Here is a 16,993-nt window from a genome sequence, read left to right as displayed (position 1 = left end):
GCTGAGCTATTGATGTACCTGCTGTGTGAGGGATGAGCTCCTGATGTACCTGCTGTGTGAGGGCTGAGCTGTTGATGTGCCTGCTGTGTGAGGGCTGAGCTCCTGATGTTCCTGCTGTGTGATGGATGAGCTCCTGATGTTCCTGCTGTGTGATGGATGAGCTCCTGATGTTCCTGCTGTGTGAGGGCTGAGCTCCTGATGTTCCTGCTGTGTGAGGGCTGAGCTCCTGATGTTCCTGCTGTGTGAGGGCTGAGCTGTTGATGTTTCTGATGCGTGAGGACTGAGCTACTGATGTTCCTGCTGTGTGAGGGCTGTGCTCCTGATGTGCCTGCTGTGTGAGGGCTGAGCTCCTGATGTTCCTGCTGTGTGAGGACTGAGCTACTGATGTGCCTGCTGCGTGAGGGCTGAGCTCCTGATGTACCTGCTGTGTGAGGGCTGAGCTCCTGAAGTTCCTGCTGTGTGAGGGCTGAGCTATTGATGTTTCTGATGCGTGAGGGCTGAGCTCCTGAAGTTCCTGCTGTTTGAGGGCTGTGCTCCTGATGTTCCTGCTGTGTGAGGGCTGATCTCCTGATGTACCTGCTGTGTGAGGGCTGAGCTATTGATGTACCTGCTGTGTGAGGGCTGAGCTACTGATGTACCTGCTGTGTGAGGGCTGAGCTCCTGATGTTCCTGCTGTGTGAGGGCTGAGCTATTGATGTACCTGCTGTGTGAGGGCTGAGCTACTGATGTACCTGCTGTGTGAGGGATGAGCTCCTGATGTACCTGCTGTGTGAGGGCTGAGCTACTGATGTACCTGCTGTGTGAGGGCTGAGCTCCTGATGTACCTGCTGTGTGAGGGCTGAGCTCCTGATGTACCTGCTGTGTGAGGGCTGAGCTATTGATGTTTCTGATGCGTGAGGGCTGAGCTCCTGATGGACCTGCTGTGTGATGGATGAGCTCCTGATGTTCCTGCTGTGTGAGGGCTGAGCTACTGATGTGCCTGCTGTGTGAGGGCTGAGCTATTGATGTTCCTGCTGTGTGAGGGCTGAGCTCCTGAAGTCCCTGCTGTGTGAGGGCTGAGCTCCTGATGTTCCTGCTGTGTGAGGGCTGAGCTCCTGAAGTTCCTGCTGTGTGAGGGCTGAGCTCCTGATGTTCCTGCTGTGTGAGGGCTGAGCTATTGATGTTCCTGCTGTGTGAGGGCTGAGCTCCTGAAGTTCCTGCTGTGTGAGGGCTGAGCTCCTGATGTTCCTGCTGTGTGAGGGCTGAGCTCCTGATGTACCTGCTGTGTGAGGGCTGAGCTCCTGAAGTTCCTGCTGTGTGAGGGCTGAGCTATTGATGTTTCTGATGCGTGAGGGCTGAGCTCCTGATGTTCCTGCTGTGTGAGGGCTGAGCTGTTGATGTTTCTGATGCGTGAGGGCTGAGCTCCTGATGTTCCTGCTGTGTGAGGGCTGAGCTATTGATGTTTCTGATGCGTGAGGGCTGAGCTCCTGATGTTCCTGCTGTGTGAGGGCTGAGCTATTGATGTTTCTGATGCGTGAGGGCTGAGCTCCTGATGTACCTGCTGTGTGAGGTCTGACCTCCTGATGTACCTGCTGTGTGAGGGCTGAGCTATTGATGTTCCTGCTGTGTGAGGGCTGAGCTACTGATGTACCTGCAGTGTGAGGGCTGAGCTCCTGAAGTTCCTGCTGTGTGAGGGCTGAGCTCCTGAAGTTCCTGCTGTGTGAGGGCTGAGCTCCTGATGTTCATGCTGTGTGAGGGCTGAGCTCCTGAAGTTCCTGCTGTGTGAGGGCTGAGCTCCTGATGTTCATGCTGTGTGAGGGCTGAGCTCCTGAAGTTCCTGCTGTGTGAGGGCTGAGCTCCTGAAGTTCCTGCTGTGTGAGGGCTGAGCTCCTGAAGTTCCTGCTGTGTGAAGGCTGAGCTATTGATGTTCCTGCTGTGTGAGGGCTGAGCTATTGATGTTCCTGCTGTGTGAGGGCTGAGCTCCTGAAGTTCCTGCTGTGTGAGGGCTGAGCTCCTGAAGTTCCTGCTGTGTGAGGACTGAGCTCCTGATGTTCCTGCTGTGTGAGGGCTGAGCTCCTGAAGTTCCTGCTGTGTGAGGGCTGAGCTCCTGATGTTCCTGCTGTGTGAGGGCTGAGCTATTGATGTTCCTGCTGTGTGAGGGCTGATCTCCTGAAGTTCCTGCTGTGTGAGGGCTGAGCTATTGATGTTCCTGCTGTGTGAGGGATGAGCTCCTGATGTTCCTGCTGTGTGAGGGCTGATCTCCTGAAGTTCCTGCTGTGTGAGGGCTGAGCTATTGATGTTCCTGCTGTGTGAGGACTGAGCTCCTGATGTTCCTGCTGTGTGAGGATTGAGCTCCTGAAGTTCCTGCTGTGTGAGGGCTGAGCTATTGATGTTCCTGCTGTGTGAGGGATGAGCTCCTGATGTTCCTGCTGTGTGAGGGCTGATCTCCTGAAGTTCCTGCTGTGTGAGGGCTGAGCTGTTGATGTTCCTGCTGTGTGAGGACTGAGCTCCTGATGTTCCTGCTGTGTGAGGATTGAGCTCCTGAAGTTCCTGCTGTGTGAGGGCTGAGCTATTGATGTTCCTGCTGTGTGAGGGCTGAGCTATTGATGTTCCCCTGTGTGTATTTGTAATGATGGAAGTCTATGTCTCATTCCTGCAGGGCTGGAAATGCTGTCGAGTTTTAGATATGAATAAATTCTTCATGTGTTATGTCCCTGATGCAGAAAAGTTGCGCATTGATTCTTTGGAGCCTTTTGATGAGTTTGAGGTAAGTGGTTTTGGGCATTTTGTTAGGGTCACAGGATATTGCTGTTATCACTGTTTATCTTTTGCATGTCTATTTGAATTATTATTATTGTTCTATTGCATGGGTAAGACACAGTCAGATATATATCTAGTAGTTTAAGATTTGGGTTTATTATCAATAAAATCCCAACATGTAATAGCAAGACACTATTAGTAATAGTAGTAAATATACCCACAAGCGTGTCCTGTGGACAGATTTCTAATGATGTACTCAGAAAGACGACGCAGCATAGGGAATAGCAAATCTTCTGGCCTGTGTCAGGGTCTTACTCTCTTCTGTGCATCTTTCAAAGTTCTTTACCGGAAATATAGCACCAAGGTAGGGATCCTGTGCCAACCCAGAGCAGGTAGACCACTGCTTCCCCTCACAGCCATTACACTGCGCCTCATATCAGTCATACTGTCCCAGCATCAGGTGTCAGATAGCGGGGTTGGTGGAAACATGGTCACAGATTGCTGTGCGTAGTGTGATCAGAGTTCTGCATCTAAAGGGACATCAGCAGCGGAAATTTGCCAGTTCGTCGAGGTGAGCAGTCTTCCTCTCTCTAACACTCTGACACCTTACTGCTGTCCTCTCTCTTACACCTTACTGCTGTCCTCTCTCTTACACCTTACTGCTGTCCTCTCTCTAACATTCTGAAACCTTACTGCTGTCTTCTCTCTAGCACTCTGACACCTTACTGCAGTCCTCTCTCTAACACTCTGACACCTTACTGCTTTCCTCTCTCCAACGCTCTGAAACCTTACTGCTTTCCTCTCTCCAACGCTCTGAAACCTTACTGCTTTCCTCTCTCTAGCACTCTGACACCTTACTGCTGTCTTCTCTCTGACACCTTACTGCAGTCCTCTCTATAACACACTGACACCTTACTGCTGTCCTCTCTCTAACGCACTGACACCTTACTGCTGTACTCTCACTGACACCTTACTGCTATCTTCTCTCTGACATTTTACTGCTTTCCTCTCTCTGACATTTTACTGCTTTCCTCTCTCTAACACTCTATACCTAACTGCTGTCTTCTCTCTGACACCTTACTGCTGTCCTCTCTCTGACACCTTACTGCTGTCCTCTCTCTGTCACCTTACTGCTTTCCTCTCTCTAACACTCTGACACCTTACTGCTGTCCTCTCTCCAACACTCTGAAACCTTACTGCTTTCCTCTCTCTAGCACTCTGACACCTTACTGCTGTCTTCTCTCTGACACCTTACTGCTGTCCTCTCTCTAACGCACTGACACCTTACTGCTGTCCTCTCTCTAACGCACTGACACCTTACTGCTGTCCTCTCTCTGACACCTTACTGCTGTCCTCTCTCTGACACCTTACTGCTGGTCCTCTCTCTGACACCTTACTGCTGTCTTTTCTCTAACGCACTGACACCTTACTGCTTTCCTCTCTCTAACACTCTATACCTTACTGCTGTCTTCTCTCTAACGCACTGAAACCTTACTGCTGTCCTCTCTCTGACACCTTACTGCTGTCCTCTCTCTGACACCTTACTGCTGTCCTCTCTCTGACACCTTACTGCAGTCCTCTCTATAACGCACTGACACCTTACTGCTGTCCTCTCTATAACGCACTGACACCTTACTGCTGTCCTCTCTCTGACACCTTACTGCAGTCCTCTCTATAACGCACTGACACCTTATTGCTGTCCTCTCTCTGAGACCTTACTGCAGTCCTCTCTATAACGCACTGACACCTTACTGCTGTCCTCTCCCTGACACCTTACTGCTGTCCTCTCCCTGACACCTTACTGCTGTCCTCTCCCTGACACCTTACTGCTGTCCTGTCCCTGACACCTTACTGCTGTCTTCTCTCTGACACCTTACTGCTGTCCTCTCTCTGACACCTTACTGCTGTCCTCTCTCTGACACCTTACTGCTGTCCTCTCTCTGACACCTTACTGCTGTCTTCTCTCTAAGGCACTGACACCTTACTGCTGTCCTCTCTCTGACACCTTACTGCTGTCCTCTCTCTGACACCTTACTGCTGTCCTCTCTCTGACACCTTACTGCTGTCCTCTCTCTGACACCTTACTGCTGTCCTCTCTCTGACACCTTACTGCATTCTTTTCTCTAACGCACTGACACCTTACTGCTGTCCTCTCTCTGACACCTTACTGCTGTCCTCTCTCTGACACCTTACTGCTGTCCTCTCTCTGACACCTTACTGCTTTCCTCTCTCTAACACCTTACTGCTGTCCTCTCTCTGACACCTTACTGCTGTCCTCTCTATAACGCACTGACACCTTACTGCTGTCCTCTCTCTAACACTCTATACCTTACTGCCGTGTTCTCTCTAACGCACTGACACCTTACTGCTGTCCTCTCTCTGACACCTTACTGCTGTCCTCTCTCTGACACCTTACTGCTGTCCTCTCTCTGACACCTTACTGCTGTCCTCTCTCTAACGCACTGACACCTTACTGCTGTCCTCTCTCTGACACCTTACTGCTGTCCTCTCTCTGACACCTTACTGCTGTCCTCTCTCTGACACCTTACTGCATTCTTTTCTCTAACACACTGACACCTTACTGCTGTCCTCTCTCTAACGCACTGACACCTTACTGCTGTCCTCTCTCTAACACCTTACTGCTGTCCTCTCTCTGACACCTTACTGCTGTCCTCTCTCTGACACGTTACTGCTTTCCTCTCTCTAACACCTTACTGCTGTCCTCTCTCTGACACCTTAATGCTGTCCTCTCTCTGACACCTTACTGCTGTCCTCTCTCTGACACCTTACTGCTGTCCTCTCTCTGACACCTTACTGCTGTCCTCTCTCTGACACCTAACTGCAGTCCTCTCTCTGACACCTTACTGCTGTCCTCTAATGCTCTCACACCTTAGTGCTGTCCTCTCACTGACACCTTACTGCTGTCTTCTCTCTGACATTTTACTGCTTTCCTCTCTCTAACACTCTATACCTTACTGCTGTCTTCTCTCTAACACACTGACACCTTACTGCTGTCCTCTCTCTGACACCTTACTGCTGTCCTCTCTCTGACACCTTACTGCTGTCCTCTCTCTGACACCTTACTGCATTCTTTTCTCTAACGCACTGACACCTTACTGCTGTCCTCTCTCTAACGCACTGACACCTTAATGCTGTCCTCTCTCTGACACCTTACTGCTGTCCTCTCTCTGACACCTTACTGCTGTCCTCTCTCTGACACCTTACTGCTGTCCTCTCTCTGACACCTTACTGCTGTCCTCTCTCTGACACCTTACTGCTGTCCTCTCTCTGACACCTTACTGCTGTCCTCTCTCTGACACCTAACTGCAGTCCTCTCTCTGACACCTTACTGCTGTCCTCTCTCTAACGCACTGACACTTTACTGCTGTCCTCTCTCTTAAACCTTACTGCTGTCCTCTCTCTGACACCTTACTGCTGTCCTCTCTCTAACGCACTGACACCTTACTGCTGTCCTCTCTCTAACACTCTATACCTTACTGCCGTGTTCTCTCTAACGCACTGACACCTTACTGCTGTCCTCTCTCTGACACCTTACTGCTGTCCTCTCTCTGACACCTTACTGCTGTCCTCTCTCTGACACCTTACTGCTGTCCTCTCTCTGACACCTTACTGCTGTCCTCTCTCTGACACCTTACTGCTGTCCTCTCTCTGACACCTTACTGCTGTCCTCTCTCTAACATTCTGATACCTTACTGCTGTCTTCTCTCTAGCACTCTGACACCTTACTGCTGTCCGCTCTCTAGCACCTTACTACTGTCCTCTCTCTAACGCACTGACACCTTACTGCTGTCTTCTCTCTGACACCTTACTGCAGTCCTCTCTCTAACATTCTGATACCTTACTGCTGTCCTCTCTCTAACACTCTAACATCTTACTGCTGTCCTCTCTCTAATGCTTTGACACCTTAGTGCTGTCCTCTCTCTGACACCTTACTGCTGTCCTCTAATGCTCTCACACCTTAGTGCTGTCCTCTCACTGACACCTTACTGCTGTCTTCTCTCTGACATTTTACTGCTTTCCTCTCTCTAACACTCTATACCTTACTGCTGTCTTCTCTCTAACACACTGACACCTTACTGCTGTCCTCTCTCTGACACCTTACTGCTGTCCTCTCTCTGACACCTTACTGCTGTCCTCTCTCTGACACCTTACTGCTGTCCTCTCTCTGACACCTTACTGCTGTCCTCTCTCTAACATTCTGATGCCTTACTGCTGTCCTCTCTCTGACACCTTACTGCTGTCCTCTCTCTAACGCACTGACACCTTACTGCTGTCCTCTCTCTAACACCTTACTGCTGTCCTCTCTCTGACACCTTACTGCTGTCCTCTCTCTGACACCTTACTGCTGTCCTCTCTCTGACACCTTACTGCTGTCTTCTCTCTAACGCACTGACACCTTAATGCTGTCCTCTCTCTGACACCTTACTGCTGTCCTCTCTCTGACACCTTACTGCATTCTTTTCTCTAACACACTGACACCTTACTGCTGTCCTCTCTCTAACGCACTGACACCTTACTGCTGTCCTCTCTCTAACACCTTACTGCTGTCCTCTCTCTGACACCTTACTGCTGTCCTCTCTCTGACACCTTACTGCTGTCTTCTCTCACGCACTGACACCTTAATGCTGTCCTCTCTCTGACACCTTACTGCTGTCCTCTCTCTGACACCTTACTGCTGTCCTCTCTCTGACACCTTACTGCTGTCCTCTCTCTGACACCTAACTGCAGTCCTCTCTCTGACACCTTACTGCTGTCCTCTCTCTAACGCACTGACACTTTACTGCTGTCCTCTCTCTTAAACCTTACTGCTGTCCTCTCTCTGACACCTTACTGCTGTCCTCTCTCTAACGCACTGACACCTTACTGCTGTCCTCTCTCTAACACTCTATACCTTACTGCCGTGTTCTCTCTAACGCACTGACACCTTACTGCTGTCCTCTCTCTGACACCTTACTGCTGTCCTCTCTCTGACACCTTACTGCTGTCCTCTCTCTGACACCTTACTGCTGTCCTCTCTCTGACACCTTACTGCTGTCCTCTCTCTGACACCTTACTGCTGTCCTCTCTCTGACACCTTACTGCTGTCCTCTCTCTGACACCTTACTGCTGTCCTCTCTCTGACACCTTACTGCTGTCCTCTCTCTGACACCTTACTGCTGTCCTCTCTCTGACACCTTACTGCTGTCCTCTCTCTAACATTCTGATACCTTACTGCTGTCTTCTCTCTAGCACTCTGACACCTTACTGCTGTCCGCTCTCTAGCACCTTACTACTGTCCTCTCTCTAACGCACTGACACCTTACTGCTGTCTTCTCTCTGACACCTTACTGCAGTCCTCTCTCTAACATTCTGATACCTTACTGCTGTCCTCTCTCTAACACTCTAACATCTTACTGCTGTCCTCTCTCTAATGCTTTGACACCTTAGTGCTGTCCTCTCTCTGACACCTTACTGCTGTCCTCTAATGCTCTCACGCCTTAGTGCTGTCCTCTCACTGACACCTTACTGCTGTCTTCTCTCTGACATTTTACTGCTTTCCTCTCTCTAACACTCTATACCTTACTGCTGTCTTCTCTCTAACACACTGACACCTTACTGCTGTCCTCTCTCTGACACCTTACTGCTGTCCTCTCTCTGACACCTTACTGCTGTCCTCTCTCTGACACCTTACTGCTGTCCTCTCTCTGACACCTTACTGCTGTCCTCTCTCTAACATTCTGATGACTTACTGCTGTCCTCTCTCTGACACCTAACTGCAGTCCTCTCTCTGACACCTTACTGCTGTCCTCTCTCTAACGCACTGACACTTTACTGCTGTCCTCTCTCTTAAACCTTACTGCTGTCCTCTCTCTGACACCTTACTGCTGTCCTCTCTCTAACGCACTGACACCTTACTGCTGTCCTCTCTCTAACACTCTATACCTTACTGCTGTCCTCTCTCTGACACCTTACTGCTGTCCTCTCTCTGACACCTTACTGCTGTCCTCTCTCTGACACCTTACTGCATTCTTTTCTCTAACACACTGACACCTTACTGCTGTCCTCTCTCTAACGCACTGACACCTTACTGCTGTCCTCTCTCTAACACTCTATACCTTACTGCTGTCCTCTCTCTGACACCTTACTGCTGTCCTCTCTCTGACACCTTACTGCATTCTTTTCTCTAACACACTGACACCTTACTGCTGTCCTCTCTCTAACACCTTACTGCTGTCCTCTCTCTGACACCTTACTGCTGTCCTCTCTCTGACACCTTACTGCTGTCCTCTCTCTGACACGTTACTGCTTTCCTCTCTCTAACACCTTACTGCTGTCCTCTCTCTGACACCTTAATGCTGTCCTCTCTCTGACACCTTACTGCTGTCCTCTCTCTGACACCTTACTGCTGTCCTCTCTCTGACACCTTACTGCTGTCCTCTCTCTGACACCTAACTGCAGTCCTCTCTCTGACACCTTACTGCTGTCCTCTAATGCTCTCACACCTTAGTGCTGTCCTCTCACTGACACCTTACTGCTGTCTTCTCTCTGACATTTTACTGCTTTCCTCTCTCTAACACTCTATACCTTACTGCTGTCTTCTCTCTAACACACTGACACCTTACTGCTGTCCTCTCTCTGACACCTTACTGCTGTCCTCTCTCTGACACCTTACTGCTGTCCTCTCTCTGACACCTTACTGCTGTCCTCTCTCTGACACCTTACTGCATTCTTTTCTCTAACGCACTGACACCTTACTGCTGTCCTCTCTCTGACACCTTACTGCTGTCTTCTCTCTAACGCACTGACACCTTAATGCTGTCCTCTCTCTGACACCTTACTGCTGTCCTCTCTCTGACACCTTACTGCTGTCCTCTCTCTGACACCTTACTGCTGTCCTCTCTCTGACACCTAACTGCAGTCCTCTCTCTGACACCTTACTGCTGTCCTCTCTCTAACGCACTGACACTTTACTGCTGTCCTCTCTCTTAAACCTTACTGCTGTCCTCTCTCTGACACCTTACTGCTGTCCTCTCTCTAACGCACTGACACCTTACTGCTGTCCTCTCTCTAACACTCTATACCTTACTGCCGTGTTCTCTCTAACGCACTGACACCTTACTGCTGTCCTCTCTCTGACACCTTACTGCTGTCCTCTCTCTGACACCTTACTGCTGTCCTCTCTCTGACACCTTACTGCTGTCCTCTCTCTGACACCTTACTGCTGTCCTCTCTCTGACACCTTACTGCTGTCCTCTCTCTGACACCTTACTGCTGTCCTCTCTCTGACACCTTACTGCTGTCCTCTCTCTGACACCTTACTGCTGTCCTCTCTCTGACACCTTACTGCTGTCCTCTCTCTGACACCTTACTGCTGTCCTCTCTCTGACACCTTACTGCTGTCCTCTCTCTGACACCTTACTGCTGTCCTCTCTCTGACACCTTACTGCTGTCCGCTCTCTGACACCTTACTGCTGTCCTCTCTCTAACATTCTGATACCTTACTGCTGTCCGCTCTCTAGCACCTTACTACTGTCCTCTCTCTAACGCACTGACACCTTACTGCTGTCTTCTCTCTGACACCTTACTGCAGTCCTCTCTCTATCATTCTGATACCTTACTGCTGTCCTCTCTCTAACACTCTAACATCTTACTGCTGTCCTCTCTCTAATGCTTTGACACCTTAGTGCTGTCCTCTCTCTGACACCTTACTGCTGTCCTCTAATGCTCTCACACCTTAGTGCTGTCCTCTCACTGACACCTTACTGCTGTCTTCTCTCTGACATTTTACTGCTTTCCTCTCTCTAACACTCTATACCTTACTGCTGTCTTCTCTCTAACACACTGACACCTTACTGCTGTCCTCTCTCTGACACCTTACTGCTGTCCTCTCTCTGACACCTTACTGCTGTCCTCTCTCTAACATTCTGACACCTTACTGCTGTCCTCTCTCTGACACCTTACTGCTGTCCTCTCTCTGACACCTTACTGCTGTCCTCTCTCTGACACCTTACTGCTGTCCTCTCTCTGATACCTTACTGCTGTCCTCTCTCTAACACCTTACTGCTATCCTCTATCTAGCACTCTGGCACCTTAGTGCTGTCCTCTCTCTTACACTCTGACACCTTTCTGCTGTCCTCTCTCTAATGCTTTGACACCTTAGTGCTGTCCTCTCTCTGACACCTTACTGCTGTCCTCTAATGCTCTCACACCTTAGTGCTGTCCTCTCACTGACACCTTACTGCTGTCCTCTCTCTACCACTCTGACACATTACTGCTTTCCTCTCTCTAATGCTCTGATACCTTACTGCTGTCCTCTTTCTAACACTGTGACACCTTACTGCTGTCCTCTCTCTGACACCTTACTGCTGTCCTCTCTCTAACACCTTACTGCTGTCCTCTCTCTGACACCTTATTGCTGTCCTCTCTCTGACACCTTACTGCTTTCCTCTTTCTAACACCTTACTGCTGTCCTCTCTCTGACACCTTACTGCTGTCCTCTCTATAACGCACTGACACCTTACTGCTGTCCTCTCTCTGACACCTTACTACTGTCCTCTCTCTAACGCACTGACACCTTACTGCTGTCCTCTCTCTGACACCTTACTGCTGTCCTCTCTCTAACATTCTGATACCTTACTGCTGTCTTCTCTCTAGCACCTTACTACTGTCCTCTCTCTAACGCACTGACACCTTACTGCTGTCCTCTCTCTAGCAATCTGACACCTTTCTGCTGTCCTCTCTCTAATGCTTTGACACCTTAGTGCTGTCCTCTCTCTGACACCTTACTGCTGTCCTCTAATGCTCTCACACCTTAGTGCTGTCCTCTCACTGACACCTTACTGCTGTCTTCTCTCTGACATTTTACTGCTTTCCTCTCTCTAACACTCTATACCTTACTGCTGTCTTCTCTCTAACACACTGACACCTTACTGCTGTCCTCTCTCTGACATCTTACTGCTGTCCTCTCTCTGACACCTTACTGCTGTCCTCTCTCTGACACCTTACTGCTGTCCTCTCTCTGACACCTTACTGCTGTCCTCTCTCTGACACCTTACTGCTGTCCTCTCTCTGACACCTTACTGCTGTCCTCTCTCTAACATTCTGACGCCTTACTGCTGTCCTCTCTCTGACACCTTACTGCTGTCCTCTCTCTGACACCTTACTGCTGTCCTCTCTCTGATACCTTACTGCTGTCCTCTCTCTAACACCTTACTGCTATCCTCTATCTAGCACTCTGACACCTTACTGCTGTCCTCTCTCTAACATTCTGATACCTTATTTCTGTCTTCTCTCTTACACTCTGATACCTTACTGCTGTCCTCTCTCTAGCACTCTGACACCTTTCAGCTGTCCTCTCTCTAATGCTCTGACACCTTAGTGCTGTACTCTCTCTGACACCTTACTGCTGTCCTCTCTCTGACACCTTAGTGCTGCCCGCTCTCTAACACTCTAACACATTTCTGACTTCCTCACTCTGACACCTTACTGCCTTCCTTCCTCTGACACCTTACTGCCTTCCTCACTCTAACACCTTACTGCTGTCTTCTTTCTAACACTCTGACACCTTAGTGCTGTCCTCTCTAACACTCTGACACATTACTGCTTTCCTCTCTCTAATGCTCTGATACCTTACTGCTGTCCTCTTTCTAACACTATGACACCTTACTGCTGTCCTCTCTCTAACACCTTACTGCTGTCCTCTCTCTGACACCTTACTGCTGTCCTCTCTCTGACACCTTACTGCTGTCCTCTCTCTAACGCACTGACACCTTACTGCTGTCCTCTCTCTGACACCTTACTGCTATCCTCTCTCTAACACACTGACACCTTACTGCTGTCCTCTCTCTGACACCTTATTGCTGTCCTCTCTCTGACACCTTACTGCTTTCCTCTTTCTAACACCTTACTGCTGTCCTCTCTCTGACACCTTACTGCTGTCCTCTCTATAACGCACTGACACCTTACTGCTGTCCTCTCACTGACACCTTACTGCTGTCCTCTCTCTGACACCTTACTGCTGTCCTCTCTCTGACACCTTACTGCTGTCCTCTCTCTAACGCACTGACACCTTACTGCTGTCCTCTCTCTTACACCTTACTGCTGTCCTCTCTCTGACACCTTACTGCTGTCCTCTCTCTGACACCTTACTGCTGTCTTTTCTCTAACGCACTGACACCTTACTGCTGTCCTCTCTCTAACACTCTATACCTTACTGCCGTGTTCTCTCTATTGCACTGACACCTTACTGCTGTCCTCTCTCTGACACCTTACTGCTGTCCTCTCTCTGACACCTTACTGCTGTCCTCTCTCTGACACCTTACTGCTGTCCTCTCTCTGACACCTTACTGCTGTCCTCTCTCTGACACCTTACTGCTGTCCTCTCTCTGACACCTTACTGCTGTCCTCTCTCTGACACCTTACTGCTGTCCTCTCTCTGACACCTTACTGCTGTCCTCTCTATAACGCACTGACACCTTACTGCTGTCCTCTCACTGACACCTTACTGCTGTCCTCTCTCTGACACCTAACTGCAGTCCTCTCTCTGACACCTTACTGCTGTCCTCTCTCTAACGCACTGACACCTTACTGCTGTCCTCTCTCTTACACCTTACTGCTGTCCTCTCTCTGACACCTTACTGCTGTCTTTTCTCTAACGCACTGACACCTTACTGCTGTCCTCTCTCTAACACTCTATACCTTACTGCCGTGTTCTCTCTATCGCACTGACACCTTACTGCTGTCCTCTCTCTGACACCTTACTGCTGTCCTCTCTCTGACACCTTACTGCTGTCCTCTCTCTGACACCTTACTGCTGTCCTCTCTGACACCTTACTGCTGTCCTCTCTGACACCTTACTGCTGTCCTCTCTGACACCTTACTGCTGTCCTCTCTGACACCTTACTGCTGTCCTCTCTCTGACACCTTACTGCTGTCCTCTCTAACACTGTGACACCTTACTGCTGTCCTCTCTCTAACACTCTGACACCTTACTGCTGTCCTCTCTCTGACACCTTACTGCTGTCCTCTCTCTGACACCTTACTGCTGTCCTCTCTCTGACACCTTACTGCTGTCCTCTCTCTGACACCTTACTGCTGTCCTCTCTCTTACACTCTGATACCTTACTGCTGTCCTCTCTCTAACATTCTGATGCCTTACTGCTGTCCTCTCTCTGACACCTTACTGCTGTCCTCTCTCTGACACCTTACTGCTGTCCTCTCTCTGACACCTTACTGCTGTCCTCTCTCTGATACCTTACTGCTGTCCTCTCTCTAACACCTTACTGCTATCCTCTCTCTAGCACTCTGGCACCTTAGTGCTGTCCTCTCTCTGACACCTTACTGCTGTCCTCTCTCTGACACCTTACTGCTGTCCTCTCTCTGACACCTTACTGCTGTCCTCTCTCTGACACCTTACTGCTGTCCTCTCTCTGACACCTTACTGCTGTCCTCTCTCTTACACTCTGATACCTTACTGCTGTCCTCTCTCTAACATTCTGATGCCTTACTGCTGTCCTCTCTCTGACACCTTACTGCTGTCCTCTCTCTGACACCTTACTGCTGTCCTCTCTCTGATACCTTACTGCTGTCCTCTCTCTAACACCTTACTGCTATCCTCTCTCTAGCACTCTGGCACCTTAGTGCTGTCCTCTCTCTTACACCTTACTGCTGTCCTCTCTCTTACACCTTACTGCTGTCCTCTCTCTTACACCTTACTGCTGTCCTCTCTCTAACACTCTATACCTTACTGCTGTGTTCTCTATAACGCACTGACACCTTACTGCTGTCCTCTCTCTAACACTCTATACCTTACTGCCGTGTTCTCTCTAACGCACTGACACCTTACTGCTGTCCTCTCTCTGACACCTTACTGCTGTCCTCTCTCTGACACCTTACTGCTGTCCTCTCTCTGACACCTTACTGCTGTCCTCTCTCTGACACCTTACTGCTGTCCTCTCTCTGACACCTTGCTGCTGTCCTCTCTCTGACACCTTACTGCTGTCCTCTCTATAACGCACTGACACCTTACTGCTGTCCTCTCACTGACACCTTACTGCTGTCCTCTCTCTAACGCACTGACACCTTACTGCTGTCCTCTCTCTTACACCTTACTGCTGTCCTCTCTCTGACACCTTACTGCTGTCCTCTCTCTGACACCTTACTGCTGTCCTCTAATGCTCTCACACCTTAGTGCTGTCCTCTCACTGACACCTTACTGCTGTCTTCTCTCTGACATTTTACTGCTTTCCTCTCTCTAACACTCTATACCTTACTGCTGTCTTCTCTCTAACACACTGACACCTTACTGCTGTCCTCTCTCTGACACCTTACTGCTGTCCTCTCTCTGACACCTTACTGCTGTCCTCTCTCTGACACCTTACTGCTGTCCTCTCTCTGACACCTTACTGCTGTCCTCTCTCTGACACCTTACTGCTGTCCTCTCTCTGACACCTTACTGCTGTCCTCTCTCTGACACCTTACTGCTGTCCTCTCTCTGACACCTTACTGCTGTCCTCTCTCTGACACCTTACTGCTGTCCTCTCTCTGACACCATACTGCTGTCCTCTCTCTAACATTCTGATGCCTTACTGCTGTCCTCTCTCTGACACCTTACTGCTGTCCTCTCTCTGACACCTTACTGCTGTCCTCTCTCTGACACCTTACTGCTGTCCTCTCTCTAACGCACTGACACCTTACTGCTGTCCTCTCTCTAACGCACTGACACCTTACTGCTGTCCTCTCTCTGACACCTTACTGCTATCCTCTCTCTAACACACTGACACCTTACTGCTGTCCTCTCTCTGACACCTTACTGCTGTCCTCTCTCTGACACCTTATTGCTGTCCTCTCTCTAACACCTTACTGCTGTCCTCTCTCTGACACCTTACTGCTGTCCTCTCTCTAACGCACTGACACCTTACTGCTGTCCTCTCACTGACACCTTACTGCTGTCCTCTCTCTAACGCACTGACACCTTACTGCTGTCCTCTCTCTTACACCTTACTGCTGTCCTCTCTCTGACACCTTACTGCTGTCCTCTCTCTGACACCTTACTGCTGTCTTTTCTCTAACGCACTGACACCTTACTGCTGTCCTCTCTCTAACACTCTATACCTTACTGCCGTGTTCTCTCTATCGCACTGACACCTTACTGCTGTCCTCTCTCTGACACCTTACTGCTGTCCTCTCTCTGACACCTTACTGCTGTCCTCTCTCTGACACCTTATTGCTGTCCTCTCTCTGACACCTTACTGCTTTCCTCTTTCTAACACCTTACTGCTGTCCTCTCTCTGACACCTTACTGCTGTCCTCTCTATAACGCACTGACACCTTACTGCTGTCCTCTCACTGACACCTTACTGCTGTCCTCTCTCTGACACCTTACTGCTGTCCTCTCTCTGACACCTAACTGCAGTCCTCTCTCTGACACCTTACTGCTGTCCTCTCTCTAACGCACTGACACCTTACTGCTGTCCTCTCTCTGACACCTTACTGCTGTCCTCTCTGACACCTTACTGCTGTCCTCTCTGACACCTTACTGCTGTCCTCTCTGACACCTTACTGCTGTCCTCTCTGACACCTTACTGCTGTCCTCTCTCTGACACCTTACTGCTGTCCTCTCTCTGACACCTTACTGCTGTCCTCTCTAACACTGTGACACCTTACTGCTGTCTTCTCTCTAACGCACTGACACCTTACTGCTGTCCTCTCTCTAACACTCTGACACCTTACTGCTGTCCTCTCTCTGACACCTTACTGCTGTCCTCACTCTGACACCTTACTGCTGTCCTCTCTCTGACACCTTACTGCTGTCCTCTCTCTGACACCTTACTGCTGTCCTCTCTCTGACACCTTACTGCTGTCCTCTCTCTGACACCTTACTGCTGTCCTCTCTCTGACACCTTACTGCTGTCCTCTCTCTTACACTCTGATACCTTACTGCTGTCCTCTCTCTAACATTCTGATGCCTTACTGCTGTCCTCTCTCTGACACCTTACTGCTGTCCTCTCTCTGACACCTTACTGCTGTCCTCTCTCTGACACCTTACTGCTGTCCTCTCTCTGACACCTTACTGCTGTCCTCTCTCTGACACCTTACTGCTGTCCTCTCTCTGACACCTTACTGCTGTCCTCTCTCTGACACCTTACTGCTGTCCTCTCTCTGACACCTTACTGCTGTCCTCTCTCTTACACTCTGATACCTTACTGCTGTCCTCTCTCTAACATTCTGATGCCTTACTGCTGTCCTCTCTCTG

The 16,993-nt window shown here is 49.8% G+C and overlaps 1 protein-coding gene across 2 annotated transcripts in view; it reads left to right on the top strand.

Annotated features, from left to right (window-relative positions):
* Positions 1-16,993, top strand: part of LCMT2 (leucine carboxyl methyltransferase 2) — an 850,582-nt gene that overhangs the window by 244,300 nt on the left and 589,289 nt on the right. For both annotated transcript variants that reach the window (XM_063950787.1, XM_063950788.1), the window contains exon 8: positions 2,639-2,746. In XM_063950787.1, the coding sequence (XP_063806857.1) occupies positions 2,639-2,746 (108 nt within the window). The remainder of the gene's footprint in view (positions 1-2,638; positions 2,747-16,993) is intronic.

Source organism: Pseudophryne corroboree, chromosome 2 (genome assembly GCF_028390025.1).
Source record: "Pseudophryne corroboree isolate aPseCor3 chromosome 2, aPseCor3.hap2, whole genome shotgun sequence".
NCBI classification, from domain to species: domain Eukaryota; kingdom Metazoa; phylum Chordata; class Amphibia; order Anura; family Myobatrachidae; genus Pseudophryne; species Pseudophryne corroboree.
Note: the sequence above shows the minus strand (reverse complement) of the source record. Positions and strands in the feature narration are given on the sequence as shown.